The 17,951-nt window shown below is 46.8% G+C and overlaps 1 protein-coding gene across 1 annotated transcript; it reads left to right on the top strand.

Moving 5' to 3' along the window:
- Positions 1-8,314: 8,314 nt before the first annotated feature.
- crybb1 (crystallin, beta B1) lies at positions 8,315-16,843 on the top strand. Its single transcript, XM_072476879.1, has 6 exons — positions 8,315-8,421; positions 9,081-9,283; positions 10,869-10,987; positions 12,905-13,037; positions 15,114-15,256; positions 16,472-16,843. The coding sequence occupies exons 2-6, from the start codon at positions 9,167-9,169 to the stop codon at positions 16,641-16,643; spliced, it is 684 nt and encodes a 227-aa protein (XP_072332980.1). The 5' UTR covers positions 8,315-8,421; positions 9,081-9,166; the 3' UTR covers positions 16,644-16,843.
- The last annotated feature ends 1,108 nt before the right edge of the window (positions 16,844-17,951 follow it).

Here is a 17,951-nt window from a genome sequence, read left to right as displayed (position 1 = left end):
CCCCTAGCTCAGCAGCAGGGGAGGGGATTCATCGAGGGTTTATTGTATTCCCAACAATATATGACAATGTCATGATCTATAGTGAACAGAGGAAGGCATGAAGGATACTGCAAGCACATCACATCAGTAAAAATAACTTTAGCATTAACCCTTTGACCCAGCAATGTACTGCACAAGGCCTATAGCCAGAGTCTCGCCCTCTAGCAACCATTTACACAGACTGTTGCTGTCCCCCTACAAAATAGAGATCAAATATAGTGGCTCAGATTTTCAACTTGCCATTGACAACAATCTGGCGTCCTGCGTCCACTGCCCTGTGTACAAACCGAAAGAAAATTGGAATCTTTCTACAGAAACACATAATCACAGAATACCACAGTGCGGAAGAGACCCTTCGGTCCATCGAGTCTGCACCGACGCATGAAAGGTCCTGACCTGTCCACCTAATCCCACTTGCCATCACTTGGCCCACAGCCTTGAATGTAATGACATGCCAAGTACTCATCCAGGTACTTTTTAAAGGATGCAAGGCATCTTGTCTCCACCACCCTCCCAGGCAGTGCATTCCTGACCGTTACCACCCTCTGAGTGAAAAAGTTTTTCCTCATAGCCCCCCCCCCCCAAAACCTCCCACCCCTCACCTTAAACTTCTGTCCCTTCGTAGCTGACCCTTCAACTAAGGGGAACAGCAGCTCCCTATCCACCCTGCCCATTCCCCTCGTAACCTTGTACACCTCAATCAGGTCACCCCTCAGTCTTCTCTGCCCCAGGCAAAACAACCCAAGCCAATCCAACCACTCTTTATAACTTAAATGTTCCATCCCAGGCAACGTCCTGCTGAATCTTCAATCTACAACACGTGGCTGCCAAAAGTGGCAGTTTTTACAGCAGGTCACAAATGCAAAATGTACCCCACTGTCACTTCCACCACCTAAGGTTGGAATCAGCAAGCTGTCACGGTAGATTGAGCTTAGCGGCAGTCACCCATCTGCTCTGTGGAACTCAGGGTCACACTGGACAATGCAATTTGCCAATGGAGCCTCAGTATTACACATTATTACATACAAGGGGTGGGGGAGGGGACATGTGAACTAGGTGCTCAACCCACCACCTTCCCACCCACCCCCGAACTATGGGAGAGGTGGGCGGGCACCAAACCTGACAGCCTGCCCATCACATCTAAATAGATAATCAAGGATCAATTAGGCTTATTAATGAGCCTATTGACCCCAATAGTATGCTGCCCACGCCATAATACAGCTGGCGTGATTTAGTAACTTGTTGAGCCCAGCGGTAGTGGAACAAGGATTTATTGAACTATGTACAATGAAATGAAAATCGCTTATTGTCATGGGTAGGCTTCAATGAAGTTACTGTGAAAAGCCCCTAGTCACCACATTCCACCACCTGTTCGGGGAGGCTGGTACGGGAATCGAACCGTGCTGCTGGCCTGCCTTGGTCTGCTTTAAAAGCCAGCGATTTAACCCAGTGTGCTAAACCAGCCCCTCGGCAGTAACTCTCACCCAAGCCAGTTCTTATTGGGACAGCCAACAACTCCAGGTCCAGCTTGGGCCGGCCTTTATGTGTGGTCTATAAGGAGCTCCAGCTGGGTGGCGTCCGCACCCTACCTGGGAAGCTCGTACTCCACGAGCCCCACGTTGAGATCAACAATGGTTTCCCGGTTCTCCTTGTGGGGGTTATGACACATGGGCAATTGGGTGGGAATGGGCAGCCCCAATTGTTTTCTAAATTCTTCAAAGGGCAGGAAGGAAGGGAGTGAGGGGTTCTATTTTTGGGGGCTGCCCTTTGTGGATCAGGGGGCAGCTCCTCTAAGATGTAAACCCCCCTTTCCTCCTAGCCGCCTGCTACCTTAAACCCACCATACACAGCCCCCCTGCTCATATTCCCCCCCCCCCCCGCATCTCCCTTGGTCCCTAACCTGCCCAAACTCCCCTCCCTGCCCAAGATCCCGGACCTACTTGTTTGCAGGAATCCATTGCGCGATGTTCTGCTTCTTCGGCGCAGTCCCACCAGTGCCCACTAACGGGCTCTTGGCGCTGCTGGGACTGATGGAGCTGCTGGTTCATCTGGTTGGCCAGTAGCTCCCAAGGGTGGGACTTCCTCGACATCGAGGGCGTCTCAGTCCCACACTAGCCCTGTTTAGCCCAAGTTATGACCACAGCGTGGGCTAGGCCGGGTGGCTCCACATCGCCTTTGCCTCAGAGTGGGGTGTAGAGGGCAGCACGGCAGTGCAGTGGTTAGCACTGTTGTTTCACAGTGCCTGGGTCCCAGGTTCAATTCCCGGCTTGGGTCACTGTCTGAAATGAAATGAAATAAAAATTGCTTATTGTCACAAGTAGGCTTCAATGAAGTTACTGTGAAAAGCCCCTAGTCGCCTCATTCTGGCACCTGTTCGGGGAGGCTGTTACACGAATTGAACCGTGCTGCTGGCCTGCCTTGGTCTGCTTTCAAAGCCAGCGATTTAGCCCTGTGCTAAACAGCCCCTTGTTTAAATCGCTGTGTGGAGTCTGCACATTCTGCCTGTGTCTGTGTGGGTTTCCCCCGGGAGCTCCGGTTTCCTCCCACAAGTCCTGAAAGACGTGCTTGTTAGGTGAATTGGACATTCTGAATTCCCCGGCTGGGTACCCGAACATGTGCTGGAATGTGGCGACTAGGGGCTTTTCACAGTAACGTCATTGCAGTGTTAATGTAAGCCTACTTGTGACACTAATAAAGATTAATATTATTATTATTTGGCCTCCACATAATATTCAGCCCACGTTCATCGTATTTGGCAGACTGTTGGCATTAAAAGAAATGCTTGACCTCAGATCATTCAAAAGTCCTTTAAAGCCAATGAAGTACTTCTCTAGAAGGAAGAACAGTTCGGATCAGTATTCTTATTTTCCCATTTTACCGTTTTTCCTTTCAGGGTTTTTGAAGTGTAGTCACTGTCATAATGTAGGATACATGGCAGCTAGTTTCCTCAGAGAAACTTCCCACAAACAGAAATGTGACAATGACCAGATCGTCTGTTTATAGGTTGTGGATATTGGCCAAGGCAGCAGGGAGAATTCTCCTGCACTTCTTTAAAACATGGGAACTCACATCCAGATGAGAGGGCAGACTGTGGTTCAACTTGCAAAAAATGACAATGCCAACAGTGCAGTTCTCCCTCGGTACATTTGCCCTCAATTGGAGTGGGACTTGAATCCAAAAGCTTCTGACTTAGAGGCCAGACTGCTATCAGCTTGGCCATATCACTTAACAGTAACTCCAATTCTCATCCCGCACGCTCAGGCAGACTTTCATCTGTTTCATAGCTAATAATTCCCGGCACAGGTTGCTAGTCGGTCACCAGAGGCTTATAGAATTATAGAATCATAGAATTTGCAGTGAAGAAGGAGGCCATTCGGCCCACCAAGTCTGCACCGGCCCTTGGAAAGAGCACCCTACCCAAGCCCACACCTCAACCCTATCCCCGCAACCCAGTAACCCCACCTAACGTCTTTGTACACCAAGGATAATTTAGAGTGGCCAATCCACCTAACCTGAACACCTTTGACTGTGGGAGGAAACCGGAGCACCCAGAGGAAACCCACGCAGACATGGGGAGAACGTGCAGACTCCGCACAGACAGTGACCCAAGCCGGGAATTGAACCTGGGACTCGGGAGCTGTGAAGCAACAGTGCCAGCCACTGTGCTGCCGTGCCACTCTGCTTAAGGTGTGTTGCTCCACATCACGCGAACCCAGAGCTTCTGGTTGAGAGGCAGGCGTGCTGCCCATTGCATCACAAGACCTCCTACACTTTACAGTAAGCTCTTATGGAAAATATTAACCTAAGCTGGGTTTTGTTTTCAGGCGTAAGGTAAGACTTTCCCCCCCCAGTTGCTGGAAATCTCCAACTCCCATTTCAGTGTTATCATCCTTCAGGATTATCCTGACTTCTATGTTCCTTCGCAGCCAGTAATGAGACACTTGAATGCATTAGTCAGCTAGTGTAGAACTGAGATAGAGGAACGTGGATAGAGCAGGGACAGGAATGGTTGTTGCAGGTGCCGGGGTTTAGATATTTCAGTAAGCTCAGGGAAGGTGGTAAAAGAGGTGGAGGGTGACATTGTTAGTCAAGGACAGTATTAGGGTGGCAGAAAGGACGTTTGATGAGGACTCGTCGATTGAGGTAGTATGGGCTGAAGTTAGAAACAGGAAAGGAGAGGTCACCCTGTTAGGGGTTTTCTATAGGCCTCCGAAAAGTTCCAGAGATGTAGAGGAAAGGATTGCAAAGATGATTCTGGATAGGAGCGAAAGCAACAGGGTAGTTGTTATGGGGGACTTTAACTTTCCAAATATTGACTGGAAACGCTGTAGTTCGAGTACTTTAGATGGGTCCGTTTTTGTCCAATGTGTGCAGGAGGGTTTCCTGACAAAGTATGTAGATAGGCCAACGAGAGGCGAGGCCGTATTGGATTTGGTACTGGGTAATGAACCAGGACAGGTGTTAGATTTGGAGGTAGGTGAGCACTTTGGTGATAGTGACCACAATTCGATTACGTTTACTTTAGTGATGGAAAGGGATAGGTATATACCGCAGGGCAAGAGTTATCTCTGGGGGAAAGGCAATTATGATGCGATGAGGCAAGACTTAGGATACATCAGATGGAGAGGAAAACTGCAGGGGATGGGCACAATGGAAATGTGGAGCTTGTTCAAGGGACAGCTACTGCGTGTCCTTGATAAGTATGTACCAGTCAGGCAGGGAAGAAGTGGTCGAGCAAAGTCGTGGTTTACGAAGGCAGTCGAAACACTTGTCAAGAGGAAGAAGAAGGCTTATGTAAAGATGAGACATGAAGGTTCAGTTTGGGCGCTCGAGAGTTACAAGTTAGCTAGGAAGGACCTAAAGAGAGAGCTAAGAAGAGCCAGGAGGGGACATGAGAAGTCTTTGGCAGGTAGGATCAAGGATAACCCTAAAGCTTTCTATAGATATGTCAGGAATAAAAGAATGACTAGGGTAAGAGTAGGGCCAGTCAAGGACAGTAGTGGGAAGTTGTGCTTGGAGTCCGAGGAGATAGGAGAGGTGCTAAATGAATATTTTCCGTCAGTATTCACACAGGAAAAAGACAATGTTGTCGAGGAGAATACTGAGATTCAGGCTACTAGGCTAGAAGGGCTTGAGGTTCATAAGGAGGAGGTGGAAACAATTCTGGAAAGGATGAAAATAGATACGTCCCCTGGGCTGGATGGGATTTATCCTAGGATTCTCTGGGAAGCTAGGGAGGAGATTGCTGAGCCTTTGGCTTTGATCTTTAAGTCATCTTTGTCAACAGGAATAGTGCCAGAAGACTGGAGCATAGCAAATGTTGTCCCCTTGTTCAAGAAGGGGAGTAGAGACAACCCCGGTAACTATAGACCAGTGAGCCTTACTTCTGTTGTGGGCAAAATCTTGGAAAGGTTTATAAGAGATAGGGTGTATAATCATCTGAAAAGGAATAATTTGGTTAGACATAGTTAACACGGTTTCGTGAAGGGTAGGTCATGCCTCACAAACATAAGAACATAAGAACTAGGAGCAGGAGTAGGCCATCTGGCCCCTCGAGCCTGCTCCACTATTCAATGAGATCATGGCTGATCTTTTGTGGACTCAGCTCCACTTTCCAGCCCGAACACCATAACCCTTAATCCCTTTATTCTTCAAAAAACTATCTATCTTTACCTGATTGAGTTCTTTGAGAAGGTGACCAAACAGGTGGATGAGGGTAAAGCAGTTGATGTGGTGTATATGGATTTCAGTAAAGCGTTTGATAAGGTTCCCCACGGTAGGCTACTGCAGAAAATACGGAAGCATGGATTCAGGGAGATTTGACAGTTTGGATCAGAAATTGGCTAGCTGGAACAAGACAAAGGGTGGTGGTTGATGGGAAGTGTTCAGACTAGAGTCCAGTTACTAGTGGTGTACCACAAGGATCTGTTTTGGGGCCACTGCTGTTTGTCATTTTTATAAATGACCTGGAGGAGAGCGTAGAAGGATGGGTGAATAAATTTGCAGATGACACGAAAGTCGGTGGAGTTGTGGACAGTGCGGAAGGATGTTACAAGTTACAGAGGGACATAGATAAGCTGCAACGCTGGGCTGAGAGGTGGCAAATGGAGTTTAATGCAGAAAAGTGTGAGGTGATTCATTTTGGAAAGAATAACAGGAAGACAGAGTACTGGGCTAATGGTAAGATTCTTGGCAGTGTGGATGAGCAGAGAGATCTCGGTGTCCATGTACATAGATCCCTGAAAGTTGCCACTCAGGTTGAGATGGTTGTTAAGAAGGCATACGGTGTGTTAGCTTTTATTGGTAGAGGGATTGAGTTTCGGAGCCATGAGGTCATGTTGCAGCTGTACAAAACTCTGGTGCGGCCGTATTTGGAGTATTGCGTGCAATTCTGGTCGCCGCATTATAGGAAGGATGTGGAAGCATTGGAAAGGGTGCAGAGGAGATTTACCAGAATGTTGCCTGGTATGGAGGGAAGATCTTATGAGGAAAGGCTGAGGGACTTGAGGCTGTTTTTGTTAGAGAGAAGAAGGTTAAGAGGTGACTTAATTGAGGCATACAAGATGATCAGAGGATTGGATAGGGTGGACAGTGAGAGCCTTTTTCCTCGGATGGTGATGTCTAGCACGAGGGGACATAGCTTTAAATTGCGGGGCGATAGATATAAGACAGATGTCAGAGGTAGGTTCTTTACTCAGAGAGTAGTAACGGTGTGTAATGCCCTGCCTGCAACAGTAGTGGACTCGCCAACACTAAGGGTATTCAAATGGTCATTGGATAGACATATGGATGATAAGGGAATAGTGTAAATGGGCTTTAGAGTGGTTTCACAGGTTGGCACAATATCGAGGGCCGAAGGGCCTGTACTGCGCTGTAATGTTCTATGTTCTATGTTCTATGAGACATATGGGACACAGACCGTAATGTGCTGAAAATAGCATCTGTAGCTTCAATCCAAGTATTCCCACTTGAAGACCATTTACATACTGCAAAATGCAGCAAACTGGGCTGCCAAGGTGGATGAGGAAACCTTCCGGGTACGAGTATGAACTAAACCAAGAATTTATTGAACCACACAATGTTTTAGAAGACCGAACGATGCGCCTGTCTTAAGATATTCATTGTCAGCTATATCCTTTCATTAGTGTTTCCTTCACTTTGCTGACTGAGACACAAATTGGAAAACACACATTTTATTTTCAATAAGTATTACACATGATTCTAAATGTATTATTGTGATAGTCATTGTTCTCCTCAACCACTCTTGCTCTTCCAATGTTAAACGCTCTCTCTTTAATGTTCTTTCTCTCTTCTTGCACCTTCACCGTGTTGGAATTCAGCATTGTGCCGTCTCCTACTCAAATTCCTTCTTTCCCTGAATTTTTAGTCTGTCGCATTTCTTTCATTCTTCATCTTTCCCTTCATCCTCCAACCTAATGGGTTTTAAACTCCAAGTCTTATTTTATCTGATCTTTGTTCCTCTCTGATGCTGATCCAATCAATCGGTCCCTGCCCTTTAACTTGCTTCTCAATTTAAAAAGAAATCTTTGGAAAGAAAAACTTTGCATTTATGTAGCACCTTTCACAGCCTTAAGATGCCCTACAATGTCTGGCAGACAATTAAGACTTTTTTTTTGAAGTGGGGCCACTGTTGCGATACAGGAAAGGCAGCAGCCACTTTGTGCACAGCAAGCTCCCACTGACGGCAGTGTGATTGCGGCCAGGCTATTGGCTTTAGCGGAGTAGAATGTGTGATAAATATTGCTCAGGACACCAGGGAGAACTCCTCTGCTCCTCCTCAAAACAATGCTTCATGGGACCTTTCATGTCTTCTGTGAGCGTGGACATGACCTTAGTTAAATGTCTCATCCGAAATATGCCATCGCTGATAGAACAGCACTTCTTCAGAACGGCACTCGAATGTCGAGCTAGATTTCGTCCCCGAGCCTCTCTCGAGTGGGGCTTGAACCTACAGCTTTCTGAGAGGTGGGAGGGTTACTGACTGAGACACAGCTGACACTGTATAGTTTGGAGATCAATGTATGTCGACGTGTGTTGTTTCCGTATTGTTGTTTGATGAACAAAATTAATCTTGTCAGTTGTTTTCACCTTTTTTGTGTGATGTCAGGCAACACGTAAATCACTTCCAAACAAAGCAACGTGCTTGCTTCAGCTGATAGTGAATCGGTTCTATTCCACCTCAGTGCCTGGGAAAATACTTTGCTGCAATATGTGATGACCGCTGAGTTTGGACAGCAAAACTCTGATGAGCTGTCGAATCTATTGTCTCCGTTAGTTTGAGGGCTGTACTTGCCAGGGTATAAATTCAGCCCTGAATGTCAGTCAGACATCAGGTTCTGCCAGCGAGCACCAGACCCGCAGGTAAGAGAGATGGAGGGACCGAAAGAGGGAAAGAGGAGGGTAAGAGAAAAGGAGAGAATGTAAGAGAAAAAGCAGGATAAAAGGAGCATGATTAATGAAGGAGGCCTGAAGTGTCATGTGAACAAGGAGAAATACAGACTGAATATTAAAAGAAAGTTTGATCGAGAGGCGTTTTTAATTTGAGAAACCTAGGCAGAGGACAAATTCTTCGGTATAGTTGAAAAGTGTAAGGGAGAGAAGGTAAGGTGAATTCGATAGTGTTTAGACAACGTTAGCTTGGTGTTTTAAAGACCTACAGGCTATATGAGCAAAGGTTTATGAGAGGTACAAAGTTTTTACATGTTATTTAGAAGTTAGACAGTCCGAGGGGGAAAGTTGAGAAATGCTAATTAGAGGAAACAGGGATGAGAGACGGTCAGAACACAAAAGAACAGAGAAAGCATGAGATTTTTTTGCTCCAAGTAGTTGTCATAGAACATAGTTGAGAAATCCAGAATGGAATAAACTTACTGCTTTTCTGATTATAAATTGGACGTGTAGTTTGCTCATTGGAAATGGAATTTCTAATATTTGCCCATCTGATAAATGTTTGTAAGTTGATGGATCTGATGGGTCACCTGTTTCTGATATAAGGGTAATGACATGTTATTTTAATTTAGTTTGTGTCTTTTGCTGTGGAGGGACTTTGAACGGGCATCTATCCCCTCTCTCGCTCTCAACTGCACATCATACCTGAAGGTACAGAATGTCTCAGGCTACAAAGAGCAGCACTCAGGAAAAGGGCACCCCAGCTGCTGGTCCCACCCCTGCAGCTGGCTCCAAGGGCCTTAAGACCAGAGAACCTGGAGTCGGCAACTTCAAGGTAAGTGTAACCGTGCTTTATGCATTTGATGGGTTCGCTGCCCATCATGCCCAAGAACAAAGAGGTTTTGGGAACTGAAAAAGGCCACAAGGTCCAACAAACTCATCCCTCTTCAATTCAATTTGATTCCTTCATACCGCATCTCTGAATCATATTCTATCTCCATTCCCAGATATGATTATCGATTGGATATATTTCAGTTGATTTTCCTATTCATTTGTTAGACAAGAGACCCTGTCTAAGAAAACTTCTGGGTACGACTCTTTCTACTGCCAACTTTGTAATTTTAACCTTTAAGTTGGTGTCATGGCCTCCATCTGAACTGTAGGGATTCGATGTTTAACATTGAAAATTCGATTCTGTTCCTCTCCGGCATGCTAACCAACTCTTCAATGAGTTTGAACAAAACGTTAATTGGAGGTATGTGGGTTGTCACCTGCATCCTCCCCCCCCCCCCCCCCCCCCACCCCCCCCGCAACCCACCTACCCTTTCAAAACTCCAGGGTGTCATGGAGGTATCGGAAGATGGATATTCCATTCGAATGCCCTACTTTCAGATCACTCTGCACCTAACCACAGCATCCGAAACAAGCCCCCCCACCCCCAGCTCAGGTATAGCACAGTCTTGTGCAAAGTAAAGTTCATTTAATTCTACTCCACTGACCACAACCTCAGGTGAGCATTTTCTATTGCCCTGAGTGAGATTATCAAGTTAGCGCTGTATCAGGGGCGGTTGTTTGCAAATGCTGTCATAGAAATTTACAGCATGGAAACACGCCCTTCGGCCCAGCTTATCCATGCCGCCCAGTTACTATCACTAAGCTAGTCCCAGTTGCCCATATCCCTCTAATACCCACCCTGCCCATGTAACTGCCTAATTGCTTTTTAAAAGACAAAATCATGCCCGCCTCTACCAATGCCTCTGGCAGCTCATTCCAGATGCTCACCACCCTCTGTGTGAAACAATTTCCCCTCTGGTCTATTTTGTATCTCACCCCTCTCACCTTAAACCTATGTCCTCTAGCTCTAGACTCCTCTACCTTTGGGAAAAGATGTTGACTATCTACTTTATCTATGACCCTCATTATTGTATAGACCTCTATAAGATCACCCCTAAGCCTCCTACGCTCCAGGGCAAAAGGTCCCGGCCTATCCAGCCTCTCCTTATAACTCAGACCATCAAGCCTTGGTAGCATCCTCGTAAATCTCTTCTGCACTCTTTCTGGTTTAACAACATCCTTCCTATAATGGTCCCACAAATGGTATTGGCTAAAGGCTTGAGACTGGGCCAAATTTAGGAACAGAGGAACTTTCATCTGGTCAATCTGACTGATTTTAAACCCACAATTCCAGGACAATAGGTCAGCATCAAATTTATCACAGGAGCCCCTAACATACTTTGTAAAAGTATGCCCTCATTGTATAAACTGCAGTGTTGTAACAATAAAAGCTTTGCACGCTGCTGATAATGTTTTCAACCTCAGGGCATATGAAAAGATAGAAGCCTCAAAATAAGATTGGTCAGTCTCCAGAACAGGGCCTAGTTGGTTTCTTGGTGCCTGACCGCCTTCTTCCTTTACTGCAGATCTTCATTTATGAGCAGGAGAACTTCCAGGGCAGATTCATGGAGTTTTCCACTGAGTGCATGAACCTGTGCGATCGCAACTTCGATCGAGTGGGCAGTGTCCGTGTGGACTGTGGACCGTAAGTTTCTCTCAGAGGGTCGTGAGTCTTTGGGAATCTCTTCCTCGAAAAGTGATGGAAGCAGAGTTTTTGAGTATTTTGAAAGCGGTTGATAGATCCTTGATAAGCAAGGGGGTGAAAGGTTATGGGGGGGTGGGGGGGCTAGGCAGGCATGTGGAGTTGACGCTACAATCAGATCAGATTTGTACGTTCGTATGCGACCTTAGAAGAACAAAAAACCTTGCTAGGGCAGCGACGAAAGGAGATGGGGCAGGGCCATGTGGTTGTGGCCTTGAGATGTCGCCCGAACTCCTAAACCCAACAGGCACAGGTTTAGGATTGTTACCAGGTCAGCCCGGTGCTTATTCAAGTGGAGGAATGGGGTGCAATGGAAATGCATTTTGCGACCTCAGTGTGCAGCTCCTCAGAGTGAAAATGCACACACTCAACCTCTTACTTAATCATTGCGTATGAAAGAGTTCTAACAGGAGCCAGGTAATTCCCATAGAAACTGCTTAACATCTTGAAAAAGTGTATTTCACTGAGGCAGGGGCGGCACGGTAGCACAGTGGTTAGCACTGCTGCCTCACAGCACCAGGGACCCAGATTCAATCCTGTCTTGGGTGACGGCCTGTGTGGAGTTTGCACGTTCTCCCCGTGTCTGCGTGGGTTTCCTCCGGGTGCTCCGGTTTCCTCCCACAGTCCAAAGATGTGCAGGTTAGGTGGATTGGCTACACTGAACTTCTCCTTAGTGTCCAAAGATGTGCAGGTTAGGTGGGTAACAGGGATAAGATGGGGGACTAGGCCTAGGTAAGGAGCCCTTTCAGAGAGTCGGTGCAGACACAATGTGTCAGAGAGCCTCTTTCTGCACTGTCGGAATTCTATGTTCTAGCACACATTAGGTCTCTTGTGACTCCTGTTCAGATCAGAGCGGGGGGGAATGGAATGTGCAAGAACTTGGGAAAAGAGCTCTGGACTGGGACTAAGCAGGGGTGCACTTCAAAAGAGCTGACACAGATTCGATGGGCTGAATGGCATTTTTTTTTTGGAGCTGTACTGGTCTATGACCCTCACCAACGTAAGACAGCAAATACATTAAAATGGACCTGGTTTAGAGGCTCCACTGATTGAGGCCTGGAAGAGATGCAGGCTGGGAAATAGCACCACTGGCCTGCAATCCACCACCCCAACTTCATCTTGCCTTGGAACATTTTTCTAATGGCGGGATGGGGGGGAGGGACTGGCAGAGTTACCCTCGCGCACCTGACGAGTCACCACCAAAGTAATTAATGGCCTATTAACAGAGACCAGCTGGGATTTTCCCGTTGGCTTCTACATTCCTGCCGGTGGCAGGTGTTTAGTTTAAATGGCTGGAGATGGCCTCTTGGTGGCAGACCAGCCGTCCAGACAGGCCTAGAGGTCACGAGGCCCTCCTTGCCTTCCTGGCTGGAGGCCACTCTGTAGTGGGTTCCCTAACCCCAAACCCTCACAGTGGGCCCCGCCGCAAAAATCCATGTTTATTTAAACTTTAGAAAAAAGGTTGGAGGGAAGCAGTCTCCATTTTGAAGCACGTTCTCTCTCATTTTATTTCCATGGTTTCCCACTGCTTCTTTCAAACTGGAAGCCCTTTGATTGGCCCGCGGGCTTCAAGAGGCCACCTGGCAGCTTCAAGTGGATGGCGAGCCCTCCCTTTGACCATTGGTTGACCATCCTGGGAAAACCACAAGGAGTAACTGCTTTAGTGCGGGCCTCTGACCCGAAGCTGAGCCTGATGGGGCAGTTCAGAGGCCCACAGGGAAACCCCAGCTTGTTGTCTCTGCTATTATCATTTATCTCTTTGATACAGGACAGCTGGGGTAAACCTCAGGGATTGCTACTTCTAGGAAAGTTTGACCCATTTCTTTCCAGCGGCTGATTCAATTCTGTTTTGTTTCCCAGCTGGGTTGCTTTTGAGCAAGCTAATTTCCGTGGAGAGATGTTTATCCTGGAGAAGGGAGAGTATCCCCGCTGGGATTCCTGGTCCAACAGCTACAGGAGTGACCGCTTCATGTCCTTCCGTCCAGTCTGCATGGTAAGTTACTCAGACCTGGCTGAAGAAATTGGTGACTTACATTAGGCCAAAACGTGACTTACGGATTCTGTGACCGTGTGGACTGTGTGTGGGTTCCCAGTGACACTCAAGTAATTCCTGTGCAATTGGCTGAGGCAATCCATTTAATGACTGCAGGCACTACAGAGGCAAAAGATAACTCGGCCTTGTGTACCATACCTAGAGGCGATTATTGAACAGCCTTTCTGCAGGGAGGCATCACTAGCGGACTGGAGAGGATTTGTGGCTCCAGAGTCTCAAACTAGAGGTTCAAGGTGGTGAAGGGAAGCCCTGGTGACAGGAGTTGGAATCTGGCAATGCTGACTGTAGAGAATTTAAACTCTTCAATCTTACGTGAAAGCTATTTTCATGGCAATATCCCTTCTTGTCATCAACTCTTAACTCTCCATAATGTTCATGCTAGTTCAAGGCTTAAGTTCTGCACTGAAAGTTGGGGAGGCTTTTCGAATATATATCTCACAACCCTCGACCAAGTACAAGCAAAAGAAGCTTCTCATTTGATGGGACTTCCCACTCACCTCCTCACTTGAGCCTCTTTCTCGTCCTTAACCTTTGTATATTAATGGCCATTGCTTTTGTCTTTTGCTTCCCCTAAGCTTCCATTTTCCTAAGCCTTGATGAGATGTTAGACTCGGGCTCCATCTGGTCTCTTGAGTGGATGTCAGCGATCCCACGACACTATCTGAAAAATGATCAGGAGGAGCTATCCCTGGTGCCCTGACCAATATTATTCCCTCAAACCAATCACAAAAAAATAGCCCCCCCTCCACTGGCATCTTCCAATCCTGCCGAAGTCAACGGAGCTTTGAACGGTTCCCTGCATTTTACGGCCTCGCCCCCAGTGTGACGACGCAGTAAAGCTCCACCCAGATTATCCGCTCATGAACACATTGCTGTTTGTGGGGGGGGGTTCCTCTGTGCAAATTGGCCACCATGTCTCCTACTTTATAACAATAATTAAAAATACTCCAGACGGGATTTTCTGGCCCTTTCCACTGGCGGGAGGTGGGAGGTGGTCCCGAGGAAGATGATCCCCAGGCGGGACGGGCAAGCCATTCAAAGTGCCATAGGCATCAGCAGGATGCGACGATCCCTCCGGTGTCCAATGGCGGGCCATCTCTGACGCCAGAAAACATTCCGGAAAATTCCACCTGTAAGGCAGTTTGAGACATCTGGTGGCCATGAAAAGCGCAAGTCTTGTTTTAATTCCTTGCATCCTGATTGCCTTTTAAATCAAGAGTTGTCGCAATGCCTCATACAGTTCAAGGATATCAAAGTCACAGAATCACAGAATACTACAGTGCAGAAGAAGCCCTTCGGCCCATCGAGTCTGCACTGACGCAGGAAAAGCCCTGCCCTGCCCACTTAATCCCGTCTGCCAGCACTTGGCCCATAGTCTTGAATGTAGTGAAATGAAAATCGCTTCAATTAAGTTACTGTGAAAAGCCCCTAGTCACCACATTCCGGCACCTGTTCGGGGAGGCTGCTATGGGAATTGAACCGTGCTGCTGGTTTGCTTTAAAAGCCAGCGATTTCGCCCAGTGTGCTAAACCAGCCCCTAATGATGTGCCAAGTACTCATCCAGGTACTTTTTAAAGGATGTGAGGCAACCCGCCTCTACCACCCGCCCAGGCAGCACGTTCCAGACCATCACCAGCCACTTGGTAAAAATGTTTTTCCTCAAATCCCCCCTAAACTTCCCACACCTCACTTTGAACTTGTGTTGCCTTGTAACTGACCCTTCAACTAAAGGGAACAGCTGCTCCCTATCCACTCTGTCCACCCCCTCATGTCGGTCTCGGAATTATCGTCCAACCTACTTTTAAAACTCACACCTGTTGCAGCATAATCACTATCTCACCTGTTCGTCATTGGTGATGACCTATATTTTATTGCAATTCAAAACAAAAACCCGACGAGATTTTTTGTTGAGCCACTACACTCTACACTCCCATATCATGAAGTAACGACAAAGAAATGAAAAGTCACTTATTTTTAAATCCTCTAACAATTTTTTTTTTAACCCCCCCTGAACAGGACAACCAGGAGCACAAAATCTGCCTGTTCGAACTTGCTGAATTCCAAGGCAACAAGATGGAGATCACCGAGGATGACATTCCCAGCCTGTGGGCTTACGGATTCTGTGACCGTGTGGGCAGCGTGAGGGTTCCCAGTGGCACGTGAGTAACTCCGACGCCAATGCCATAGGCACATCATTTAATGAGTGCAAACACCTTAGAGAGAAAAGGCAGCTCGTCCTTGTGTGTCATACCGAGGCAGCTGTTCAACAATGTTTCCGTGAAGAGGCATTACGAGCAGACTGAAGAGGATTTGTGGCTCTAGTTTGTAATTGGTCTCAAAGTAGAGCTTCAGGGGAGGTGGAATCTGGAAAAGGTGGCGATAGAATTTAAGCCATTCAATTTAAAACAAACAAACAAAGCAATTGTCATACCCTGAAACCCAAGTGTAAATTCAAGTCAGGCTTGGTAAGTTACTCAGACTTGGCTGAAATAATTGGTGACTTACATTATGCCAGAATATAACTTGTGGATTCTGTCACCATGTGGACAGTGGCACGTGAGTAATCCCTGCGCAAGTCTCATCAATCTTACGTAAAAGTTATTTTCATGACAATTACCCTTCTTGTCATCAACTCTTAACCCGCCATGATGTTCATGCTAGTTCAAGTCTTTGGTTCGACACTGAAAGATGGGGAGGATTTTCGAATATATACCTTGCAACGCTCAACCATTTTCTAGACCTGTATGCTACGGCATTTTAAGTGCTCATCTAAATACTGTTTAAATGTTGTGAGGGTTCCTGCCTCTACGACCCCTTCATTGATACAAAAAAACATAGAACATAGAAAATAGAAGCAGAAGGAAGCCATTCGGCCCTTCGAGCCTACTTCACCATTAATTATGGTCCTAAAAGATTTACCCCTTATCCTCAAACTATGACCCCCTAATTCTGGACACCCCCACCATTGGGAACATTCTTTCTGAATCTACCCTGTCTAATCCTGTTAGAATTTTGTAAGTTTCTATGAGATCCCCTCTCACTCTTCTAAACTCCAATGAATATAACCCTAACCGATTTGGTCTGTCCTCACTCATGTAACATGCAGCGAGTTCCAAACTCCAACCACCCCTGGGTGAAAACGATTTTCCTCACATCCCCTTGCCGTAAGCAACACTTTAGATGGGGGCAGTCAATTTACCAACTACTGCTCTGAGGGTGGAATGGGGGGGGGGATGGGTTAGGGGGTTGTTGGACTACACCCCACCCCCCGCGGCTAACTTCAGGGGGATATTTGAACTGCTGAGAGGGGGCGGTGTGATTTGGAGGAGTGGCTGACACCCGAACCGTGACATCTTTCTTACTTCTTGTTGCAGTTGGGTTGGTTACCAATATCCTGGGTACAGAGGATACCAGTACTTGTTTGAGATGGGCGATTACAAACACTGGAACGATTGGTGTGCCCAGCAGCCCCAGATGCAGTCCATCCGTCGCCTCAGAGACATGCAGTGGCATCAGAAAGGCTGCTTCCAGTTCGCCACCAAGTGAGGAAACACTGACTCAAGCTCAGCAGGCTGATGGAGAAGCGAATGCAGCCCATTCATATGATGGAATCATTCGTGGTGAAGGCTCCAATTATTATTTTTAACTCATTCTGGTCAGCTAATTTCTCTGCACTTTACAATGTAAAGCAGATATTTCAGAATCCAAAATATACTTTATGATGCAAATAAAGAAATTGGATAAAAGCTAGCGTTCTCACTTTGGTTCATGATGTGTTGAGAGCAGTTCTTGAGGAGCTACCTTCCCTTCAGTTATCTGTTGTCCTGCTGGGATTGGGTTCAAAAGAATATAAAACCGTTAAGAATTAGGAGCAGGAATAGCGTACCAGCCTATTCAACAAAGGTTGGTCTCATACCACACTCCCCATGTCCCTTGATTCATTGAGAGCTTCCAAATGTATCGATCTCCACCTGGAAGGTACTCAATGATGGAGAATCCATAGTCCTCTGGGGTAAGGAATCCCAATGATCCACAACCCTCAAAGTGATCAAATTTCCCCTCATCTTAGTCCTAAATGATCGACCATGTACTCTGAGGCTATTTCCCCCGTGCTCAATGAGGGAGGCAGCCCACGGATGGCGCCATCCTTCAATTATAAGATCCACGGTGAGTGTTGACAAGGTAGTTGCCTACACTGATCCCAGGACTGCCGACACACACATACTTTAAAAAATATATATATTTTATTCAAGATTTTTTGGCCAAACATAACAGTACACAGTTTTTCTTTTTAACAACAATAAAACAATATAAATAACAGTGGCCAGTTTTAAACAAATAAATAAATAATATATAAACAAAAACTAAATGGCAACTGCCTTATCAAAAATAGTTACTCTCCAAAAGTACAATCTAACAGTCCAATATACATTACCTAAAACAAATGCCTATACATATACAATGACATCCCTGAGAGCCCGCCCGGGTCCTCCCCCCCACCTTCCCCCCACACCCCCCTTCCCCCCTGGGTTGCTGCTGTTGCCTTCTTTCTTTTCCATTCCCTCTATCGTTCTGTGAGGTAGTCGACGAACGGTTGCCACCGCCTGGTGAACCCCTGAGCCGAACCCCTTAATACGAACTTGATCCGTTCTAGCTTTATAAACCCTGCCATGTCATTTATCCAGGTCTCCACGCCCGGGGGTTTGGCTTCCTTCCACATTAACAACATCCTGCGCCGGGCTACTAGGGACGCAAAGGCCAAAACATCAGCCTCTCTCGCCTCCTGTACTCCCGGCTCTTCTGCGACCCCGAATATAGCCAACCCCCAGCTTGGCTCGACCCGGACCCCCACCA

This window comes from Scyliorhinus torazame, chromosome 1, assembly GCF_047496885.1.
Source record: "Scyliorhinus torazame isolate Kashiwa2021f chromosome 1, sScyTor2.1, whole genome shotgun sequence".
Taxonomy (NCBI): Eukaryota; Metazoa; Chordata; class Chondrichthyes; order Carcharhiniformes; family Scyliorhinidae; genus Scyliorhinus; species Scyliorhinus torazame.
Note: the sequence above shows the minus strand (reverse complement) of the source record. Positions and strands in the feature narration are given on the sequence as shown.

What these genes read in the sequence shown, in the direction of transcription:
- crybb1 (XM_072476879.1), top strand. Translation starts at nt 9,167, where the DNA reads ATGTCTCAGGCTACAAAGAGCAGCACTCAGGAAAAGGGCACCCCAGCT. An exon ending in CTGGAGTCGGCAACTTCAAG is followed by an intron (nt 9,284 to 10,868) that starts GTAAGTGTAACC and finishes CCTTTACTGCAG; the next exon opens with ATCTTCATTTATGAGCAGGA. An exon ending in GTCCGTGTGGACTGTGGACC is followed by an intron (nt 10,988 to 12,904) that starts GTAAGTTTCTCT and finishes TTTGTTTCCCAG; the next exon opens with CTGGGTTGCTTTTGAGCAAG.